The 20,402-nt window shown below is 62.7% G+C and overlaps 1 protein-coding gene across 1 annotated transcript; it reads right to left on the reverse strand.

The window, feature by feature from the left end:
- Nucleotides 1–481: 481 nt before the first annotated feature.
- On the reverse strand, nt 482–9,700 carry MATN1 (matrilin 1). Its single transcript, XM_079114798.1, has 8 exons — nt 9,448–9,700; nt 7,761–8,107; nt 5,090–5,312; nt 3,807–3,932; nt 2,970–3,386; nt 2,270–2,422; nt 1,419–1,499; nt 482–836 (listed from the first exon to the last, which is right to left on the reverse strand). The coding sequence occupies exons 1-8, from the start codon at nt 9,539–9,541 to the stop codon at nt 787–789; spliced, it is 1,491 nt and encodes a 496-aa protein (XP_078970924.1). The 5' UTR covers nt 9,542–9,700; the 3' UTR covers nt 482–786.
- Between the last annotated feature and the right edge of the window lie 10,702 nt (nt 9,701–20,402).

A 20,402-nucleotide genomic window follows, 5' to 3' on the forward strand; every position in this document is an offset into this window, starting at 1 on the left:
GACTGCAGGGTCCTGTGAGTCCCTGAAGGACAGGGCTGTGTCTCAGACACCTGCCTGGCACAGAGGATGCTCTGTGGGCTTCTGGCGTCTGAACGAGCAGCGCGCGAACAAATCAGCCCCATCTGGCACCCTTCTCTCCACGCCGCACACCTAGACCCAGCCAAGGCCCAGCTCTGCAGCTGACCCCGCTGACCCAGATGCCCAGCCTTCCCATCTGTGAAAGGGGCTCCAGCCCGTCCTGGGCGGGGCTACTGGGTGATGAAATGAGACCACGAGGTAGACTTGGAACTGAAAACAGCAGGACACACACAGCTGGTTTTGATATGACCGCGGTCATCCCTGGGGCCACCCCTTTTGCTGTCCCTACCACCACCCCACTGCCCCCATCAGTCCTTCCTCCTGGTCCCCCAATGACTACACGGCCGGTGGCCCCATCCAGTGCCTACGTCAAGTCACATTTAATTGTTCTTCGCGGGGGAAACAGAGAAATCAGAAGAGATTCACAGCACTCCGGGTCAAGAAAGGGTTAACTAAAAAAATATCGGAATATATTAGGCTTTTGACTGGAAAGGAAGGCACACACAGTCTCCCCATGGTGTCACTCGTGCACACACCCCGGCTCCCAGACACACAGCCCTCCCTCGGGCACACGCACGTGCTCCCGAACTCTGTCCCAGGCTCCTGACGGCCCCAGCCCGGGATGGAGCCGACCCAGCGCAGGGACTCCGCAGGACTCTGAGCCAAGCTCGCATGCGGAGGTGGAGAGGCCAGGTGGGGACGGCGGCCTTAGACGACTCTGTTCTCCAGGACGGCCAGCCGCTTGCTGACGGCCTCCAGTGGACGCTGAGTTAAGGAGAGGGTCGGGCCAGAGCAAGTGGCGCTGGCTGTGGCCCACTTCCTGCCTCCTCCCAGCAGGGGGCCCTCTCCTGGAGCTTTCTCTCATCAGCCCCCCACACCACACCGCGTGTCCCCCCTCTATCAGAAGGTATCCTTTGGTTGTGCTGATAACGTCGCTTTCCAAAAGCACAGCCCATCCCGTGAGCCCTGGGCTGGGCTCACACGCGGCCTGGCACCATGCCCTCCTCACCCTGGCTGAGCCAGGGGAGGTGCTGGGGACTCACCCCACCTCTGAGCATGGGCTGGTCTGGGTCAGGCCACCATGAGCCTGAGAAGTGGGGAACCCGCAGGGACCATGCTTTCCTGGATTTGTCCTGGGTGCTGTGTCTTGTCCCGTCCCTAGAGCTCGGCCTGGGCCTCAGTTTCCCTCAGGACCCTCTGCATCTGAGAAAGCCTGGGGCAAGGCTGTGCCAGCCCACTGCCAAATCCTCAGCAGGCAGCTGGCAGAGAGGAGGCTGCCCAACCCAACCCCGCAGGGGCCATGCTCCCTCCTGCTGCACCCCGCCCTCCGGAAAGGATATGCTTCCTGGTCAAGGCCTGCAGCAGCCCCTCCACTTTGGCCTGGAATTTCACAATGGCCTCACAGGCACACGGGTCCTCCTCTGCAGGGGACAAGAAACCGACAAGAAAAGAGAGCTGTGGACCAGTTGTCTGGGTTAGGGACAGTCACTGCTCAGGGTGGCACAGGGGAGTCTTGGGGGACTGAGGAGCTTAGGAGAGCTGAGGGACAGGAAGAGAAGAGCAGCGGCACACAGCCCTCCTGGGAGCGAGGGGGCGATCCCTGGACGTCTGCCCAGCCCCTCGGAGCCCTGACGGGAGCTGCAGTTACAGCACCTGGGCTGAGCACCTGCCACGTTCAAGACACCGTTCCGGGCCTCCGTGCATCTCAATGACGCCTCACCCCAACCCTCTGGGATTCAGGAAGAATCCATGACTTGCCCGTGGCCATCAGTGTCAGAGCTGAGATACACTGGCCCCCTTGGCCCTGGCGCCCAAAGTCTTTACCCCAAGGTGCCAGCTGGTAGGGGAGCCAGGGAGGACCAGGGGAAGGGCTGGGCTCCACCCTGGTTCCCCGGTTATTAAGTTGCCCCACCCCTCTGGCCTTGGCTTTCCTGTCTACGAAATGGGATGATATTCCTACCCAATGGGAGTGCACGGTGCCTTGGAGAACTACACGGTTCACGTAATGAGTGCCCCGCACGCAGGTCTGCTGGTGGTAAGAACCGACCTGCCAGCTCACCTCCCGGTGCTGCCAACTGTTGGCGCCACCCTGGTCCCTAGCTCTCCCCACCCACAGTCAGTTCCAGGATGGCTGCATCCCCCCCAGAGCCCCTGCCTGCCCATCGGTGCCCGGGCCTCCCTCCTCACTCACCCACACAGATCTTCTTCTGCAACTTCTTGCCGATCTGGTTGATGGTCTTGAAGTCCGCCGTGTAGAAGTAGTGCTCTGCCACGGGTTCCGAGGCAATCTCCCTCAGCTCATCCTCCACAGCATTGCCCACACCCACCGCAAACATCTTAAAGCCTGCCAGAGGACAAAAAGGGAAGGGTTGGCCCTGGAGACTGGAAGCTGCAGGGCTGACTCCTGGTAGAGCCACCAGACGCCTCCTAGAGGCAGCTTCTGGAATTGCAGGCACAATGCCCGAGTTGCAGGGGCAGGGAGCCCAGGAAAGCCACCTGCCCTGGAGTTTTGTACTGGGGGCTTCACTTAATCCTTGTAACCACCCATCTGGCGGTTATTATTTCCCTCATTCAACAACAATAAAACTGAGGGTCAGGCTCGGCCCCAAGGCTTTTCCCTCCAAAAGTTGGTGTGTTCTTGGGAATAAATGTTCAGTTGGAAAAGTTCCAAGTCTCACCTACAAAAGGACCATCGTGACAAACCACTTGCTTCCCTAGAGTCTCAGTTTTGTCATCGATATTAAGAGAGGGTTGACTAACAAATCCCTCCTCGTCCAACTGTACCAGGGTTCAGGGCACTAATCAGAAGACAAGATACAGTACAGCTGGGCTGTACCCGTGTGCACCTCTGGCCATCAGTGGAGTCCAGGGCCCAGGCAGGCAGCACCTACCAAGGTCCTTGGCCTTCTTGGCAGCATCATTAATGTAGTCCTGGCTCTGGCCGTCAGTGAAGACAATGCCCACCTTCTGGGCACCAGGCCTCGCCCCGCTGGACACAGTGAAGGAGTTGTCGATGAGATACTTGAGGGCCGCGCCGGTCATGGTGCCCTTCTCCATGTAGGACATGTTCCGCACGGCCGCTTTGATGTCCTTCTTGGTGTGGAAGCGGCCCAGTGGGAACTCCTGGCGCACGGAGCTCGAGTACTGCACCAGTCCCACCTGGGCCAGCCTGTCGGACACGTCCAGGGTGTCCACAATCTGGTTGATGAACTTCTTCACCAGCTCAAAGTTCTCTGGCCGCACGCTCTTGGAGCCATCGATAAGGAAGACCAGGTCAGTAGCCGAGCTACCACCACCTCCACTGCAGACTGGGAAGGATGCGAAGGAAAGAGGCTTGAGGACAAAGCCACTATCTTGGCCACTGGCTGGGCACCCACCACACACCAGCTCTGGGCTGGGGATCGGCCTCTTTAACCTCAGAGCTCCCTCCATGAAGCCAGGGTTGCTAACCCCTTACACAGCTTTGAAAACAGCTGGTACATCGCACAGGTCAGAGGAACCAAGAGCTCAAGACTATGTGACTCCTTCCACCAGACTATCACTTTTCTGTGATAAAGAAAGGAACTGGAGTCAGGAAATTACTTTCCGCAGACACCAAACTCCAGAAGGCACCTGTCTGCTTTGAGGGCTGATCCAGAGGCAAAGTGCAGGGAGGCCTGGATGGGTTTCTGGGAGAAGCCAGCTCCCCGCCACCTCTCCCCAGGGATGCCGGTGCCCAGCCTACTGACCGTTGCAGGTCCTGCCGTCACTGTTGAGGGTGAAGCCCTCGTGGCAGGCACAGGTGTAGGAGCCTGGGGAGCTGATGCACACCTGCTCACAGTCGTGGTCCCCCGTGGCACACAGGTCCGACACCACTGGGGGGACAAGGGGAGACTCAGATCTCACAATCATGAGACATGGACATGTCAGTGGAAGGCTCTTTTCTGATCAGAAAGAACAGCGCCCCTCACACACTCAGGGAAACTGACACCCTCAACTGGGGTATGTGAGGGTCCAGGCCCCAGACCCTCAACCGGAGGCTGGAACCGCTGCACCAGGGCCAAGATCCATGAAGAGGGTGATAATGATGATCAAAATACAAGTCCCTCTAAAAGGGAAAAGGCCACAGGAGCAGAGCCTTTCACCTATTTTGTTCGATGCTGCGTCCCAAGTGACTAGAAACCACACAGTAAAGAACACAGAACTCAATGAAAAGTCGTTAAAAGCCACATATTGAGTTTCACCCTTACATTATCTCAACGAATCCTCAAACCAAAGACACGCTTTTCTTAGACCCGTTTCACAAATGGGAACAGTCTTGGCCCGTCCCTGCCCTAACCCTGACAGCACCCTTTTTTGGCTGGTCGCATCCGTGAGAAACCCACACATAGACCCTCCTCCCCTCTGCGAAGGACTCTCAACCTTTCTAGGTACCTCAGACCCTCCCATGTCATAGAAATTTTTGTCGCCAGAAACCCACGACGTAGAAACACTCTTGCTGGATTCGGGCACTTCCTGGTCCCTGCAGAGACTCACTGTGTGAAAGGCTCCTGACATCTCCTCTCTTGGCACTCTCTGAACCTGGGTGGGGACCCGCCCCAATTACTTGCAAGTACTCCCTAACAACGGCCCCACCCCTGGTGCTAGCCCCACCAGTCTGATCTAGTTTCCACCCCAAACTCACGTAGACCCCGCCCTCCGACCTGGCCCCGCCTCCCACGCTTAGCCTCACGGCCCCTGCCTGCTCAGCCCCGCCTGTTAAGCCCCGCCCCCACGCTTAGCCTCACGGCCTCTGCCTGCTCAGCCCCGCCCCCGGCCCCGCCCCGCCTCCCACGCTTAGCCTCACGGCCCCTGCCTGCTCAGCCCCGCCCCCTACCCGGCCCCGCCCCGCCTCCCACGCTTAGCCTCACGGCCTCTGCCTGCTCAGCCCCGCCCCCAGCCCCGCCCTGCCTCCATGCTTAGCCTCACGGCCCCTGCCCGCTCAGCCCCGCCCCGGCTCAGCCCCGCCCCCGGCCCGGCCAGCCCTGCGCACAGCAGAAGGCCTCCTGGAACTTCTTGGATAGCTTCTCGATGACGCTGTAACTCTCCACGTAGTCTACGTGCTCGTCCTGCGGCTCGCTGGCCATCTGCCGCAATGTGGCCTTGTCCACGCGGCCCACGCCAATGGCGAACAGTTCGATGCCGCTGGCCCGGGCCCGCGCAGACACGTCGCGCACGCTGTCCTGGGGCCGCCCGTCTGTCACCACGATGACCACCTGCGACAGGTGGGGGCGTGTGAGGACCAGCCCTCCCTCCCCTTGCTTGGCTCTACAGGAAGCCATGGGACTTAACAGAAGAGTAGTTCCAGGCCAGAGAAGCAGAGCGACTGGCTGGTCGGTGCAGGTGGAGCTTCCTCCTGCCTGGGTTTGGTCCCGGGGAAGAGAACCTGGCTAGCCAGAGGGGAGGAAGGCTCCTCTTGCCTGGAAGAGAGGTGGCTGAAGTGTTACCCCCATAGGCCTCGAGCCTGCGTGTCTCCTCCCTCGGGCAGGCTCCTCTGTGGTCACCGGGCAGGGCCAAGTCTCTCCATCAAAGTGGGGAGTCTGCAGACCGCGTCCCCCTCAGACAGGGAGTGGTGGAGGCCCCAGGCTGCGGAGAGCCATACCGCGTGAGCACGGCCCGCGTTGTGTCCCTGGTGCCCTCCGCGAGGGACTCATGGCTAGGGTCTCTGTGGACCGACTCTCCCGGGCAGTAAGGCCCAGGGACTCCGGTGGCGGGCCAAGCTAGCGCACCCAGCACCGTGCGGTTCCGCGCTGTGGCCACCGGAGGGCGCCCGAGGCTAACGAATGGAGCTGCTGCCTCTAGTTTGGCGGGTGGACTCCCCAACCCGGGAGGGAGCACGACCCGCAGACGCCCAAGGAACCAACACGCGGAAGGAAGTTGTTCCCTTTTCCCCCCGTTCCCGGGAGGATGCACGCCGCTCCCGCACAGGAAAAGGATCCACGGCGCTTCCGCAAGTTTCCCATGTCCTGCACCCTGAAGAGGGTGGTGCTGAGCGTCCTGGAGCCCTGCCAGGTCTGGATTCAGCCTCCAGCCCGCTGTGCCGCTTCTCGGCATCTAACTCGCGGGTCCCCACCCTGGCCTGGCCTGGCCTCTGTATTGGTGCCCTGCCAGAAAGTGGCTGAGTCCATGAGGTGCCTTCCCGGCCCAAGGGGGTGCGGCAGCGTTAAGGAGCCAGGAAGGGACAACTCTTCATTTTAGCCTGTCCCTGAGCTGCAACCCAAGCTTGAGATGCTCCATCTACCTTGGGTCCCCTGCCTGCCGCAGGCCACGGTCTGATCTGGGGAAGCCCGCGGACTCTGGAGCTGTGCTGCCACAGGGGTCACCACCATCACCCTCACTGCTCTCCATTAGGCTCACCTGGGCCACCGCATCCTCCGCGGTGACTGTCACTCACAGCTGCAGCACCTCCTGTGAGGGCTTGTAAGCGGCCCCACAAGAAAGACCAACAGGCAGCCTGGTGTGTCACTTCCCCAGGGGGTCATGGTGGGGCTGGGCTGTTGTCCGAGTGAGCGCTTCCTCCACTCAGGAGCTGGGTGAGTTGCTTAAGCTCTCCCCGGCTCAGTTTCCTCATCTGTGAAATGGGGGTCCCGCCTCCAGCAGGACTGTCTGACCTCATCTGTGCTGGAGAGTGGGACGTAGAGGAGGAGGCAAGAGCCCCAGGCACACGCACGGTGACCTGCCAAGGAGGGCTGCAGATGGAGAAGTGCAGGAGCCCATGGGGACACCATGTGGAGGACACCTGACCGCCTTGAAGGCCCCATGCTGAGCCCTGGAACAGGGACAGTGTGGGTGCAAAGCCCTCCTGGGGCCTCCTGAGGGCAACATGGGGTGCGTACCCTTTCCTGAGCCCCTGCCTTCAAAGGATTATTAAATAAAAATTGGTTAAGCTGGGTGTGGAGGCGCTCACCTGGGATCCCAGTTTCTGGGGAGGCTGAGGCAGGAGGATCTCAAGTTCAAAGCCAGCCTCAACAAAGGTGAGGCACTAAGCAACTCAGTGAGACCCTGTCTCTAAGTAAAATACAAAATAGGGCTGGGGATGTGGCTCAGTGGTTAAGTGCCCCTGAGTTCCATCCCTGGTACCACCCGCCCCTGAAAAAATAGTTAATGCTGATGGGGCTGGTTGGGAACCAGGCATCTTCTGGGCATCTTCTGAGCATCTTATGCCTACGGCCTTGGACCCTAGAGTGGCAGGTGAGGTGTCCCATTTCACAGGTGAGGAAACTGAGGCTGGGTGAGATGAATAACTGCTCAGGGTGGCACCAACAGCACCAGCGAGCGGGCTGGAACCCAGGCAGGCAGGGGGCAGAGTCCACACGGCCCCTGTCTTGCACCTGGCCTGCCTTGCTCTGCCTGCAAGGAGCTCGGACTGGCCGGGCCAGGTCATGGGAACAGAAATGATCCCGTGCTCACCAGGTTGCAAGCTGCTGGGCTCGGAAGGCTAGGGGGTCCTCACCCCAGCTCTGCCACCCACCCAGCTGGAGACCTCTGCCTAATGATCTGCCCCTCCCTCAGTTTCCCGCACCCTAGCGGCCCCCTGGCAGGAATGTCATGAGGGGAGAAGTGCAAGCCTTCAGCACAGAGGGGAAGCCTGGGACACCTTCAAGTTCCAGCCGGACTTGCTGCCAGAATCAGCAAGAGCCGCTGCGTGGGTCGGGTGCACGCACCTTGCTGATGTCAGGGGACCGGGAGCGCCCGCCCTCAGCGTCGCCGAAGGCCTTGGTGATGGCGAACTGGAGGGCCAGGCCGGTCATGGTGCCAGTGGACAGCGGCTGGATGCGGCGCACAGCCTGCAGCAGCGCGGCCTTGGAGCTGTGCGCCCGCAGCGGGAACTCCTGCTTGACGGCGCTGGCGTAGTTGACCACGCCCACCCGGGTGGCGTTGGGCCCCACGTCCAGCGACTCGATGACCTGGGACAGGAACACCTTCACCTTCTCAAACTCCACGGGCCTCACGCTGCGCGAGCTGTCCACAACAAACACCAGGTCCGCGGGCCGCGTGCGGCAGAGGTGCCCTGGGAGGGCGGAGGGAGAAGGCAGAGGCTGGGCGCGCAGCCAGACCCAGGCCTGGGGGGCGGGTCCCTGCGTCGCTCAGTGTGTGGACACTGGCAAGGGGCTCGCAAAGGCCACAGCTGAGCCTGAAGGACGGAGGCTCATCCAGCCCTGGGCACCCGTCCGCCCCCTGCCCGCTTCCTCCTCCTGGGGAGCCTGCCAGGACCAGCCACAGGGCAGGTGGGGGCCAGCCAGCGGCGCTGGCAGCACCCGAGTGCGCAGGGCGGCGGCACAGGACGCCACAGCCTCTCAGATGCACCTTCCCGGTTTCAGCCCCAACTTGTGGCCAAAAGCAAAGGCAGGGGGCACTGGGGATGGGCCCGCCGAGAGGCCCACACGGTGCCATTGCCCGGCCTGAGCCTCAAAGTGAATGGACACCGTGGAGCCAGTTGCCCTCAGCCCTGGGGACCTGCTGGCTCCGGTCTCCAGGTCCAAGGAAGGGAGCAGGAATCCCTGGTGGCCACCTCCGCAGCCAGGCCAGGTGGGTCCGAGGCACAACCCCGAGGAGCCACGTCCCTCTGTACTCCCAGGAGGCAGGCGCCGCCTTGTGCCCGGGTCCAGGAGCTGGAGGGCGGCAGGCCTGGCTTCACGCCCGCTCAGCCACTCAGGCCCCGGGCAGGTGGCAGCCCCCGTTCTCTGCCCGGGGCTTCTGGCCTGGACCCGCAGCCAGGCCGGCCTTGCGCAAGGGACTCCCCTCCTGGTGGAGGCAGCCTGGGCGGGTGCCCGATGAGGGTGCAGAGAATCCAGAGGGGAGGCCTGGGGGGCAGAGGCGCCCCCAGTCTTGCTGCCCTGGCGAGGGGGCCTGGCATCAGAGGTCCAAGGCCTCAGAGACCGCCTGCCTCCGGCCCCTGCTCCCTCCTGGCGATGCCGCACACGGGAAATGGAGGCCCAGGGTGGGGGGCAGAGCGGGGAGCAGCAGCCCAGCCCCGCTGTGGCCTCCCCCCAGTTTCCCCGTCTTTACAGGAACACTTACACTTCCTGGAGTCAGTGCCCAGAGCTGAACCCCACAGAGCCGAGTCCTTCCGGACCCAGCGGGGCAGGGCTGGTGCCCCGGGCCCCCAGATCTGTGCTCATCAAGGAGCCGGACTCAGCCTGGGCCTGGCGCAGCGCCAGACGTCTGCCCCTCTGGAAGCCGAGATCCCCGAGGGCCAGCCTGCCCTGACCAGGTCAGCATCGCCACCTCGCTGAGCCAGCCTCCTGGCCACTCCTGCCTCCGTGCCCCCTGCCCCTTCCGATCCCATTTGCCTCTGCTCATGGCGGCAGCCAGCCTGGCCGGGTGGCCCTGGGTCGCGTGGCCCCTCACCTCTGGACGGGGGGGTGAGGCCGAGGCTTGGCGGGGGCTGGAGCAGCAGCAGCAGGCCACAGAGCGCCAGGCTGGTGCCAGAGGCGACCCTCATGGTGGTGGCAGCGCGGGCAGCGGCCGGCACAGTGGTGGGGGCCGGCGGTTCCCGGCTTATCAACCCCGTAGCCCGCCCGGCCTTCTGGCCAGGCGGCCCCCACTGAGGTGGGGACAGCACCCCAGCCCCCAAGCCGGGGGCGGGGCCGGGCTGAATGGAGGTGAGTGTGCTGGAGAGGAGGGTGCGCCTGGCCGGGCCCTCCAGCCACAAGGGCTCCTTTGCCGGCAGGAGCAACCTGAGCCGCAGCTGGAATTCAGGAACTCCCAGGTGGGGGTGGCTCCTGAAGGGGCTGGCGAGCCGACCTGAAGCTGCCACCCAGGGACACTCGAGTCCCGCGGCCTCGCCCCAGCCCTGCCCTGCTCCCTCACCCACAGCCACAGCCTCTCCACTGCACATCCAAGCTCCAGCTCCTCCTTAAGCCTTTCCCTCCTCCAGCCTCACAGCCCCGCCCGTCTGCCACACCCTCCTCTCTGGCTGCCCCTGGATTCTCCTGAAAACAGAGGGCCTTTGCACATGCCCGTACTCCCTGGCCCCCACCTCTGCCCAGCGTGATCTTTTGAGATCAGAATTGCTACTGACAGGTACCTGTGCTCTTAGCACGTGCGGGGTGGTAGGGGAGGAAACCAGAGCAGCTGTGTGACCACGGACAAGTCCCTTCATCTCTCTGTGCCTCAGATTCCTCATCTGGAAGCCAGGGAGTATATCAGCATCTACCTCCCAGGGTCGGTTGAGGGGAAGAAGAATTGCAGGAGCTGTCTCGGTGCCCCAGGCCTGTGCTCTTAGCCACAGGTGAAGCTTGGTGGCCTGTCCCCTGAGCCCTCTGCTGTGCTTCCCACCCTGTCCCCAGAGCTGGTGAGCGTCTGAGGGACTCTTTTCTGTCCAGGCCCAGCGGGGACAGCAGAGAGCAGGCCTCATGTGTTCTGGTATGGTCTGAGGGAGCCCCAAAGTTTCCTGAGGCATTCATTTGGTTTCACCCAGCTGTGGTGTTTAGAGGTGGGCCTTGGAGGTGACAGGGGTGAGACAGGCCATCAGGTGGAGCCCCAGGGTTGGTCCTGTGGCCGTGTAAGAGGAGGGGAGAGCAGAAGCAGGCCCACGAACATACACCCGCTCTCACGGTGCGCACCTTGCACCGCGTTGGGGCTCTGCCAGCAAGGCCTTCGACAGATGCGGGCCCCTCGATATCCAGAACTGTGAGCTCAATAAACCTCCCTTCTTTATAAAGTTACATAGCCTCAGACATTTCATAGTAGTACCCAAAAAATGGGCGAATGTGCAGCTTGTATAGGAACATTCCCAGGAATGGTCCCTTCTCTTGCATTGGGTCCTCTAGTTGGTGGGATGGAGCAGAAAGAGCACAGGCGTTGGCCTCCCAAGAGATCCAGTTCAAAGCCCCTTCTCCCACTGCCTGGCTGTGTGACCTGGAGCTGGCAACACCCTCTCTGAGCTTTGCCTTGTCATCATGTGGTGGGAGCCATAGCTTTTGGGCTTCTGCCTCATGGGACCAGGCGAGGAAGCAGTGAGAGGACAGGAGCTGGACATGGGGTCAAAGGGTGGCCCTCTTTCCAGGGGGCAGAACCGTGGCACTTAGGACCTGAGCCCTCCACTCTGGAAGCTGCTCCTCAGCAAAGGCAAAGGTGGACAGTGGTTGGAAAGTGACCGCCAGGCACAGCAGGGCTCCCGCGCCCGTTAGCAGTAACGGTGCCGACGTCCACGCCTGTCACTCACACCCACACCCCGTCTCCTTTGTTCCCCCAGCAAACCTGCGAGTGCCACACGTGGGACAGTCTGTTGGCCTGCTTGTCAGATAGGGAAACTGAGGCCAGAGAAGTCTGTTGGGTGGCCGAAGCCACCCGGCCAGTTTAGGGGCGTCAGGGCCAACAGCCCGGCCTCAGTCCCCTTTGTGCTCATGTCAGAGGGAAAGGACGTCCGGAGCTTTTCCTCCGCCCTTTCCTCTCCCCAGACCGGAAGCCGCAGCGGCCTTGCCCTCTACAGTTGGCCTTGACGGCTTCTCTTCTCCATAAAGGCTGCAGGAGCTCCGGACATCGTGGGTCACCATACGGTCTGTTTGATGGAGTTGCAAATGTGTCACCTGCCTCCCCAGGGGTCTCTCCTGTCTCAGTCCCCACAGCTTCCCTGGGACCCAGCGTGGTGCCTGGCTTGGGGAACCCGGTGGGCAAATGAAGACAGAGGAAATCATGATGAACAGCAGCGCTTCCCTGTCGGCCATCGAGGGTCACTCCAGGGTCGGCGATGGTGACCAGGCCAAGGGAGGCACGGCGCTGCCCAGGCCATGCCGAAGGTGGTCGAGGGGAACGCGAGCCCCAGTGTCCCGGCCAAGGGCCCCCTCCCGACGGACAGGGCCGCGTCCGCAGCCCACGTGCAGAGCCGTGCTGGCCAGGCAGCCGCCAGGCGCATGAGACCGCCCTTTCAGCCCGGCTCTGAATGGCAGCTCTGTGGGCTCCAGGAACGCGCTCCTCGCTGTGGCTTCTCCGCTCATTAGCAGAGCCATGGAAATGGGCGGCGGGCGGGTTTTCAGGAACAGGCCTGGGTTCAAGGGCAAGGCGGCTTCCGCATTCCTCAGAGGGGCCAGGCTGGGCGCGGGGGACCTGGAAGCGCAGCGTATACATGGAGGAAAGAAAATAAATATTTGTGTTTGTAAAACCAAAACATTTTCCCCAGGACCTGAAATTGGGAACAGTGTGTCGGTATCGGCCGGGGTGCGGAGCAGCCGGCCTGGAGGGACGTCTTCCATGCTGTCCCCGCTCAGCAGGCAGCCCTGGGGCTCCCAGGTCTCAGCCTTCCGTGTCCTCTACCAGAGCGCTGTGGAGGCCGGCGAGGCCCGGGGGCAGTGTGGTTCAGGGGGTAGAGCTCCCGGCGCTGCAGGCTCAGCTCCTCCCCTGCGGAGCAAGCCGGGTCATCTCGCACCGTGACAGGCTGCGGCGTCCTGTCCACCGTCAGCACGGCACCCCGTGCGCCTTTGCCGTTATCGAGTGTTTGATCTTTGATCAACCCTGAACCAACAAGTTTAATTTCCCCTCCTGATGAGTAACAGCCATGAAATCGCTGGGCGGAGAGCAGCTGATATGTTTACTCCAACGCCCATTTAAATAAATTCAGTTAATTCGATTTCACTGCTTTGTCCACGATCTCTGAGGTGCTGCGGTCTCACGCCCGGAGGGAGCCTGAGAGGGGAGAAGCTTTGGAATCAGGCGGCCGATTCGCTCCCCGGTTCTGTCACAGGCCAGCTATGGTGACGTCAGGCGAACCCCTCCCTTTTCTGTGTTCTGCCTGTAAAGTTGGGGTCCCTGTGCTAATGTCCAAGCCTGTGAGAAAGCAATGCCCCTACCGCTGCGACAGTGTCTGTGGTCAGTGTCTGCGGTCCCCACAAGGCCTTCCTGTATTAGGAGAGGGTTCGTCACCAGAACAAACAAGTCCCCCAGTCACGCGGCTTTTTTCTTTTCTTTTCTTTTCTTTTCTTTTCTTTTCTTTTCTTTTCTTTTCTTTTCTTCCTAAGGCAAAGCCCTGGAGGCAGCAGGGGTCTCCCAATGGGCCTTCCCAAAGTGGCTTCCATTAGGTGAAAGAGAAAGAGCACTCTCCTGATGGCAGGGAGCACGGATCACCTGACTCTCCAGATGTCGGGGGCAGGAGCCTGACAGCGGTCACCTCCCACCTCCGTACCACCTCCAGATCAGAATTCACATGCACCTGAAGTGCCAGCTGTCTGGGAGGCCGAGGCGGGAGGATCACTGGAGCCCAAGAGTTCAAGGCCAGCCTGGGCAGCCTAGCAATCTCCAGAAAAGCAGAAGGACTCAGACGTAGCCGCGATGCTCAGGCTGGTCCCGCCCCTCTCCCTGCGCTGACCCCCAGCCCCTTCTGTACTCCAGGATGGGCGGCTGTCCCCGCAGCCTCTCAGGCTCTGTCCTTAACGGGATGGGTTCCCTGCCAGACCTTCCTTGGGGGCATTGGTGACTTGCCCGGTGGGACCGTGAGGGCTCAGAGTCCAGCGCCACCATGCGCCAGCGGATTGCCAGCATCTGTGCCCGATAAACAGTGACCCGGGTTCCCTGAGGGAGATGCCACACCGCACACCTCGGGCTCGAAGGACCAGGAGGGAAATTTAGCGTAGCCCAGCCCAGCCAAGCGTCCCGCTCCCCTGGAGGCAGACCCCACCCCGCAGAGTGGGAGGCCTTCCTGGGCCCGGGACCACTGACTGGGGCGGCCACAAGAGCTGTCACCAGGAGGAGGCCTGGGCCTAGCGCCGGCAGCTGTGGCGGGCACTTCCTGTGAACACGGTGAGCCCGGCGGCTGGGAGTCCCAGGTCCCCGTGGGCGACCCTCCACGCTGAGGGAGGGAGCTGAGCACGCCCCACGTCCCTCAGACGTCTCTGCCCAAGGGCCGGGAGGGTCCTTGGGGAGCGGCCTGCTGCTAAGCCAGCTGCGGGGACGCCTACCCTCCCTCGAGATCCCAAGTCAACTGCCAGGATAAAGCCTGCTCTGCGCTGAGGCCACACCAAGGACGTTTTGGGGGCTCACTTTTGGAGGGGCTGGGGGAGGGGACCACAGGACCCCAACCCTGAGCAGAATCCCATGGGGTGCACTTTCAGTCACCCCGTCCACACGCGCTCTGCTTCCCGGCGGCCTCTGACAGTTGGTCAGGGCTTTCCAGAGAGAGGGCCTCCCAGGCTCCACCTGACCCAGCCACTCCGTCTTTCTGGGCTCTGGGTAGCGCTCAGGTGACAGCGCCCGTCCCCTCCCAGCCCCGGGCATGAAGCGTCCCTGTCCTCTGTGTGCGTCTGCAAAGCTGCTGCCCGTCCAGGGTGCGACCCCTCCTGGATGGGGCCCTGCTCCCCGTCGGTGACCCGTCCAGTCCAACAGGAGCCCGACCCCGGTGCCCCACGTCTGGCCACCTGGTCACACCCACCCGGGGTCAACCTTCCCTTGGGAAGACGCCTCGCTTCCTTCCCGACACGCGGACTTCGTCCTCCAAGGACCTGACCGTGGTCCAGGCGGCCCGAAACCCCTCCTGCTCTGCAGCCAGCCCAGGCAGCTCCTGGCACCTGAGCGGAGCGTGGGGACGCGCAAGCTGCGGCTGCTCCTCCTGCAGTTCCGAAGCCGGCCGTCTACGCCACCCACGGCTCCACCACGCGGGATCCTTGGCGCTGCCACGTGAAGTTTAAGGAGGGGAAAAAAGTCCCCCCAACTGGGAGACGGTGGGATGCTCGTGGTACGTCGCTGGGTGACACGTGGCCACAAGCGCAGCCTCTTAAAACAGCACAAGTGTCCCCGCTCAGGTCCTGTGGGCAGAGGAGCCTCCGCCGTTGCGCACCAGGCACTCGGCTGGTGCCTCGGAGCTGGACTTAAGGTGCGGGCTGGGCAGGTCCTTTCCCTGGCGCACTGGGCCAGTGCAGGTCCCGGGGGCTGGCAGAGCTCAGCCCCCCTGCCGCCGCAGCATTCAGCCCCACTCCCCACAGGCCTCCTGCTGGCTGCAGGCTAAGGGCTGCTCAAGGAATGAGGTGTTTGTGAGGTGACCCCTCCTAGCCCCTCGCCTGCTCTGAAGCCCCCATTCAGGAAAAGCAGGGTCCATTTGGAGGGATCACCTGATTTGGTCAGGCCCACCCAGGCTGATTCTCCTCTCCCGAAGTCAGCTGTGCCACTCTGTGTAACCGAGCGCAGGAGCAATGTCCTGTCACCCACACTCAAGGGGAGAGGGTGATTCCAGGGCACGGACCAGCAGGACATCAGGGGCCACCCAGAATTCCGTCTGCCTCATCCTATATGTGGACGCTGAGTGGTGGGGGCACAGACAAAGAAGCACAGCGACGTGGGTCCAGGTGGGAGGCGAGCCTTGGAGACGGTCTGGAGGCCACCCTTGCTTCCGTCCCATGGCCCTTGCAGTCGCCCTGTCCCCAGGCCGCCATCTCAGCCCCGCAGAGTGCCAGGGGACCCCTCAGAGTCTGCAGCCTGGGGGCACATCCGACCCAACAGGCGACGGGGCACCAGGAAGCGCCGGACTGTCACAGATGTCCACCTGCGGCCAGCCAGGGAGCGGGGCTGAGGAGTGCAGCTCCACCACCCCCGTCCCCGCACTGTCCCACCTCAGCCTCCGACACGCCTGGCCGCTCCCAACGCCTCCCGCGGGAACTCCCGCCACCCACCCACAGGTGCGGCGGCCTGTCGAGGCCACGCCGAGGGCCTGTGGTGGCCGTCGGAGGTGACCGTGGAGCTCCCGTTTGGGTCCCACCCGAGTCAGGTCCCAGGCCGCGCGGAGGCGGTGCCCTGGCTGTCGGGCCGCTCACGGGGGCTCACCAGGGAAGCTCCCCCTCGCTCGGAGACAGCGGCTGCAGGAGGAGCCCCGAAACTCCAGGCCGGCAGGGGCCACGGAGACCCCGGCTCAGGCAGGGCCGCGCTGCCCCGAGGCCCAGGGTCAGCCCAAGGGCGGGTCCATCCGGCCTCCTTAGACTGCCCTTCTTGACACTTAACACGAAGCCATTGAACTTGGGGACATTGCCAGGAGCCTGGCTGGACAATAGGCCTTTGGTCTCTAAAATTCAGAGAAGCAGAGTAGCTTCCGCACCTGCAGCCGGCTGCCCCACCGTCCAGGCCCAGGGTGGCGGGTGCTGGCCTGTCCGCTGCCAGCTGGACCGCGGCCTCTCTGGTGTGGCTCTGCCCCGCACGCTCGGGTGTGTTGTGGCCCCTCACACAGGTCCTCCTGGCCTGGGCACTACAAGCGAGAGGCCAGGGAGCTGGGCAGGGCAGGAGGCAGGTGCTGTCCTCTGAAGGTGTGTCCGGGAGGTACCAGCGTGCAGCGGGATCTGTGAACTGGTGACGGCCGCCTGACATCCGTCCGTCTCCAGGGGCCCACCTCACGCCCCTCTGCTCGCCATCCCTCAGACCGTGTCCAAACCCCCAACCTGGCAGTGAAGCCCCAGGGGATCTGCTCCCGGCTCAGCTCTGTCCCCTCCCCGGAGGCTCCCGCCTCGCCCCACACCGGCCGCCTTTACCTGAGCATTTACCAAGTGCTGGTCAAGGTCTGTGGAAAGCATCACTGGTGGGAGGTCCAAACTCCCTCACAGACTCGCTTTCCCAGACTCCCTTGCAGCTAGGGCACTATGGGACCAGGCCCGACCACTGAGAGGTGGAGAACTGCTGAGCGAAGGGCTTTCTTTCTGGGAGGGCTTTCGTCTTTCTGCCTTGAAGACAGATCTGCAGGCAGGAGTAGCAGCAGCCATCTTATGAGCATGAGGAAAAGACCAAAAGAAATTAAGACTCCAATTCTCTTTTTCTTAAGCTGATGAAACAATGCCACCAATTGCCTTTATCTGGATTTCTTAGTTTATATGAAAAATTGCCCATCGTCCAAGCCAGCAAGGTCGGGTTCTCTGTTTCTCTTTCGCACTCCTAACTGGACATATCCACTCTTCTAAGCAGCTTACGTGTGTTTCTCAACGGTCTTATGAAGTGGAGGTCATGGTCAGCCCATTTTATAGACGAGAGAACTCAGGTTCTGCACCTGTGGAGTCTGGAGTCAAACCCAGGCGGTCAGCTCCAGGGCCCTCTCCAAACCTCATGGCCCATGCTCTTCATGCTCCTCAGAAGATGCCCCACCTGCAGAGCCCCCCTCGCCTGCACCTGCCGACCCCGCTCCCACTCGGCAACCACCTTCCGCAGCAATTTGGAGGTGGCAGCCTGCCCCATCCCTGGCGTCCTCAGTCCCCTCCAGATCCACGCCCAGCACTGATCAAGCCAGTTGGCAATGGCTCCTGCCCCTTCCTCTTGCCATACCCCTGGGGACAAGGACAGGTGGGGCCTTGGTCACCCCTGTGTTCCTGGCATGCCCAGATCCAGGAAGGTTCTGGAATAAGTGGATGAATGCATGAATGAATAGAGATCCTGCAGAGACTCAGACTCCAAGTCCCATAACTGAAGGCTGGACTCGGGGGGACAGCGGCCTGTGAGGTGCCGAGGAGGGAGGCCTGGAGGAGCCGCCCTGGCTTCCACGTCCACATCTGCAATGTCCTCAGGAGGCCACGAGGGGCGGAGGAGAGGGACTCCGGAGCCGCGAAGGCAGAGGTCAAGACCGGAGGCTAAACCCGCCGTTTAAACAGACCTCCGCTGGGCAGAGCATGCGCCCGTGCACGCTGCGGCCATCCCGGGGCAGGACACAGACCCGCAGGAAGGGGCCCCGGTCAGCAGGGTGAGCGAGGGCCCCACTGCTCCACAACCAGCGCCTGGACCTGCGGGCCCTGAGGCCGCTCCCGCTTGGGCCTCTCCAGGGCCCAAAGCCCAGGCGGGAGTGAAGAGAGCTGGCCAGTGGGGGTCGGGGAGCGGAGGGGCCGGGCGGCCCAGAGGGGCGGATCAGGGCCGGCCAGGCCGGAGGCAAAGCCGAGCGCCTGCGCCCTCCACTCCCTGGACCTCAAGAGCGAGCCTCGCCCGGCACCTGCCACTGAGGCCACGGTGAAAGTGACACTTGAGGGGCCCTGGATGTCGGGCCCTTCTGCCACCATCGACCCCCCAGAAGCCGCAGTTCTGCTCCGCGGCCGGCTTTGACCGGCCTCTCGTCCCCGGACAGCTCTCCTCTCCTCCCCTCTCCCGGGGCTGGCTCCTTCGGGCATCCGGCGCAGACAGGCCCTCTCAGGGGTCCCTGTCAAAGGGCCCCTGTGTGAGCCTCAAGCGGGGCACTGACAGGCCCCTGGGGCCGCCCAGGCGATCCAGGCCCGCTTGGCTTGGCCAGCGGCTCGGACGCCCCCCAGCCCAGCTATTTCCTGTTCCCCAGCCGCCCCTCCAGCTGCCTGGCCGCAGGACACAATCCCACCATACAGCCCAGCCTGCCCCGGGCTCCCAGCCAGCAGTGCGGGTGGGGGAGGACAGCGAGGTCACACTGGGAGCTCCTGGTCTCCTGGTCCTCAGGACACACAGCCACAGCCCCTTAGCCCCTTCGACAGGACCCAAGTGGGGGACAGGCCAAGCCCCCTCTTCCTGTGACTTCTCCCAGCCTCCACTTCCTGGGGGCTCCTTGGGAGCCGGGGCTCTTCATATGGATCTTTACAGGACGAAAAGGGCTCACACGGAGGAGGGTTCCAGCCCCCAACAACCTCGAGCTGGAGGAGGGAAAAAAGGCCGTGGGTCCAGTCCCGACTGCTGTGTGGCCTCAGGGGACTCACTCGATAGCTCTGAGCCTCCATTCCCTCGTGTCTTTTAGAGTCACGCTTTAGCAGTGGCTGGGGATCTGACAGGGAATAGACGGAGCCCTAGGAGGAATCCACCACCCACCGCCCGGGAAAGGCTGGAGGCCGCCGACCCCACCCGCCTGCCTGCACAGCAGGGCAACTTCCCCAGCCTGCCTGCCTGGGTGCCGCATTCCATCTCTTCCTGCCTAAAACCAATCTCAGCCTGTGACGTCCTTGCTCAAACCCTGCACAGACTCCCCCATCCCAGGATTAGCTCCTTGACATGTTCCTGGGCATGACATTCAAGGCTCTGAGTGTCTTTCGGTATTGGTGACAGATCCCAGCTCAAACTGCCCTGGGCTGTCCACCAACTCCCCTCTCATGTGGTCCTTCAGCAGCTCAGCAAGCCCGGGGCAAAGGCAAGGAACAGAGAAAAAGAGACACAGCTGAAATTTTTCACTCCTGGATCCAGCCATGCCTGAAGTCCAAGTTCCTGGACTTGTCATGTATGGTAAGAGCTGAGAAACATCACAACCATCTTTTGGCAAGATCTTCTGAGGGTCGTAACTTGGTTCACTAAGATTTCTGTTGCTTGCAGTCACCTTCCTCAGTGAATTCTTTTAGGATGCAGTTCACAGGGGTGAGCCTGGCCCTGCCTGGCCGGTCCCCTGCTCTCTCCTCCCCTCCACACTGGCAGCCATGCCCCACTCTGCCCCACCCAGGGAGGTCCTGCATATCTGCCACTGTCACCAGCCTTTGCTTTCTGCTGCAGGCTCCTCTGGCTTCTCGGGAAGCTTCTCTGGCCCTCGGGAGTCTGAGACCCTCAGACTTGCAGTGTGGTGTCCACAGGGGGCTGCTGGAACTGCACGGATCTGTCCCCAGCTCCAGACTGTCACTGGAGGCTCCGCCCCGGGGCAGAGCAGGCCCTGGTCCCAGGTGGGTGCTGTCCAGGTGCACGGAGCCCCCACCCGACTTCGGAGGCGCGGGGCACTTACCCGGTCAGGGATTCACCCTCACGAACAGCGTGGGGGACGGGACACACAGCGGGCGTGGCCCGCCGAGCTTCTGAATGGGAGGACAGGTGTGCGTGCGTGCGTGCGTGCCTGAGTGACGCAGGCCGGAGGCGGATCAGGAGCCCGGTGGGCAGCGGGAAGCTCCTGCTGCTTTTCTGAGCCCTCTTCGGGGTCACACGCTGGGCGATGGCTCCCAGCCTGGCGGAAGCCTCTTGCCCAGCCTTCTCCCTGGACCCGACAGGCCGGGGCCTCTGCAGCCCCGTCTCCACCTGGAGCCCCATCTGCAGCCCGCCCAGGGAACCTCCCCTACCGCCACCACGGAGCCAGAGTCCCAGGCAGGGTCTGGGCCCCGAGGGGTTTGCCTGTCCCACTGAAGGACCTGAGTCCAGCAGGTGGATGTGCTGATTTCAGGGCTGAATTCTGTGACTACAGCCTGGACCGGGCCAGCCTGGCAGCGGGACAGCCTGATAGCTGGACTGTGGCCGAGGTGACCCGTGCTTGGAAGCCACTGCCATGTGACCACACTGGGCCAGGGACCCAGGGCCAGCGTCTGACCGTGGGTACTGACGACTCTCGGAAAGCAGTTGCATCAGCCGACACCCCGCGCGAGCCGAGGTGCCGGCGCAGGTTCCCCCTGAACTGCGTTTCGGCTGCTGCCAGCTGGACTGGCGGAGCCGCGCGG

Source organism: Sciurus vulgaris (assembly GCF_902686455.1).
Source record: "Sciurus vulgaris genome assembly, chromosome: 1".
NCBI lineage: Eukaryota > Metazoa > Chordata > Mammalia > Rodentia > Sciuridae > Sciurus > Sciurus vulgaris.

Excerpts from the sequence above, each read along its gene's own strand:
- MATN1 (XM_079114798.1), bottom strand. The coding sequence starts at position 9,541 with ATGAGGGTCGCCTCTGGCACCAGCCTGGCGCTCTGTGGCCTGCTGCTG. Across the intron at positions 3,387-3,806 it reads TGACGGCAGGACCTGCAACG|TCTGCAGTGGAGGTGGTGGT; the intron begins GTCAGTAGGCTG and ends CATCCTTCCCAG. Across the intron at positions 1,500-2,269 it reads GCAGAAGAAGATCTGTGTGG|AGGAGGACCCGTGTGCCTGT; the intron begins GTGAGTGAGGAG and ends TGTCCCCTGCAG.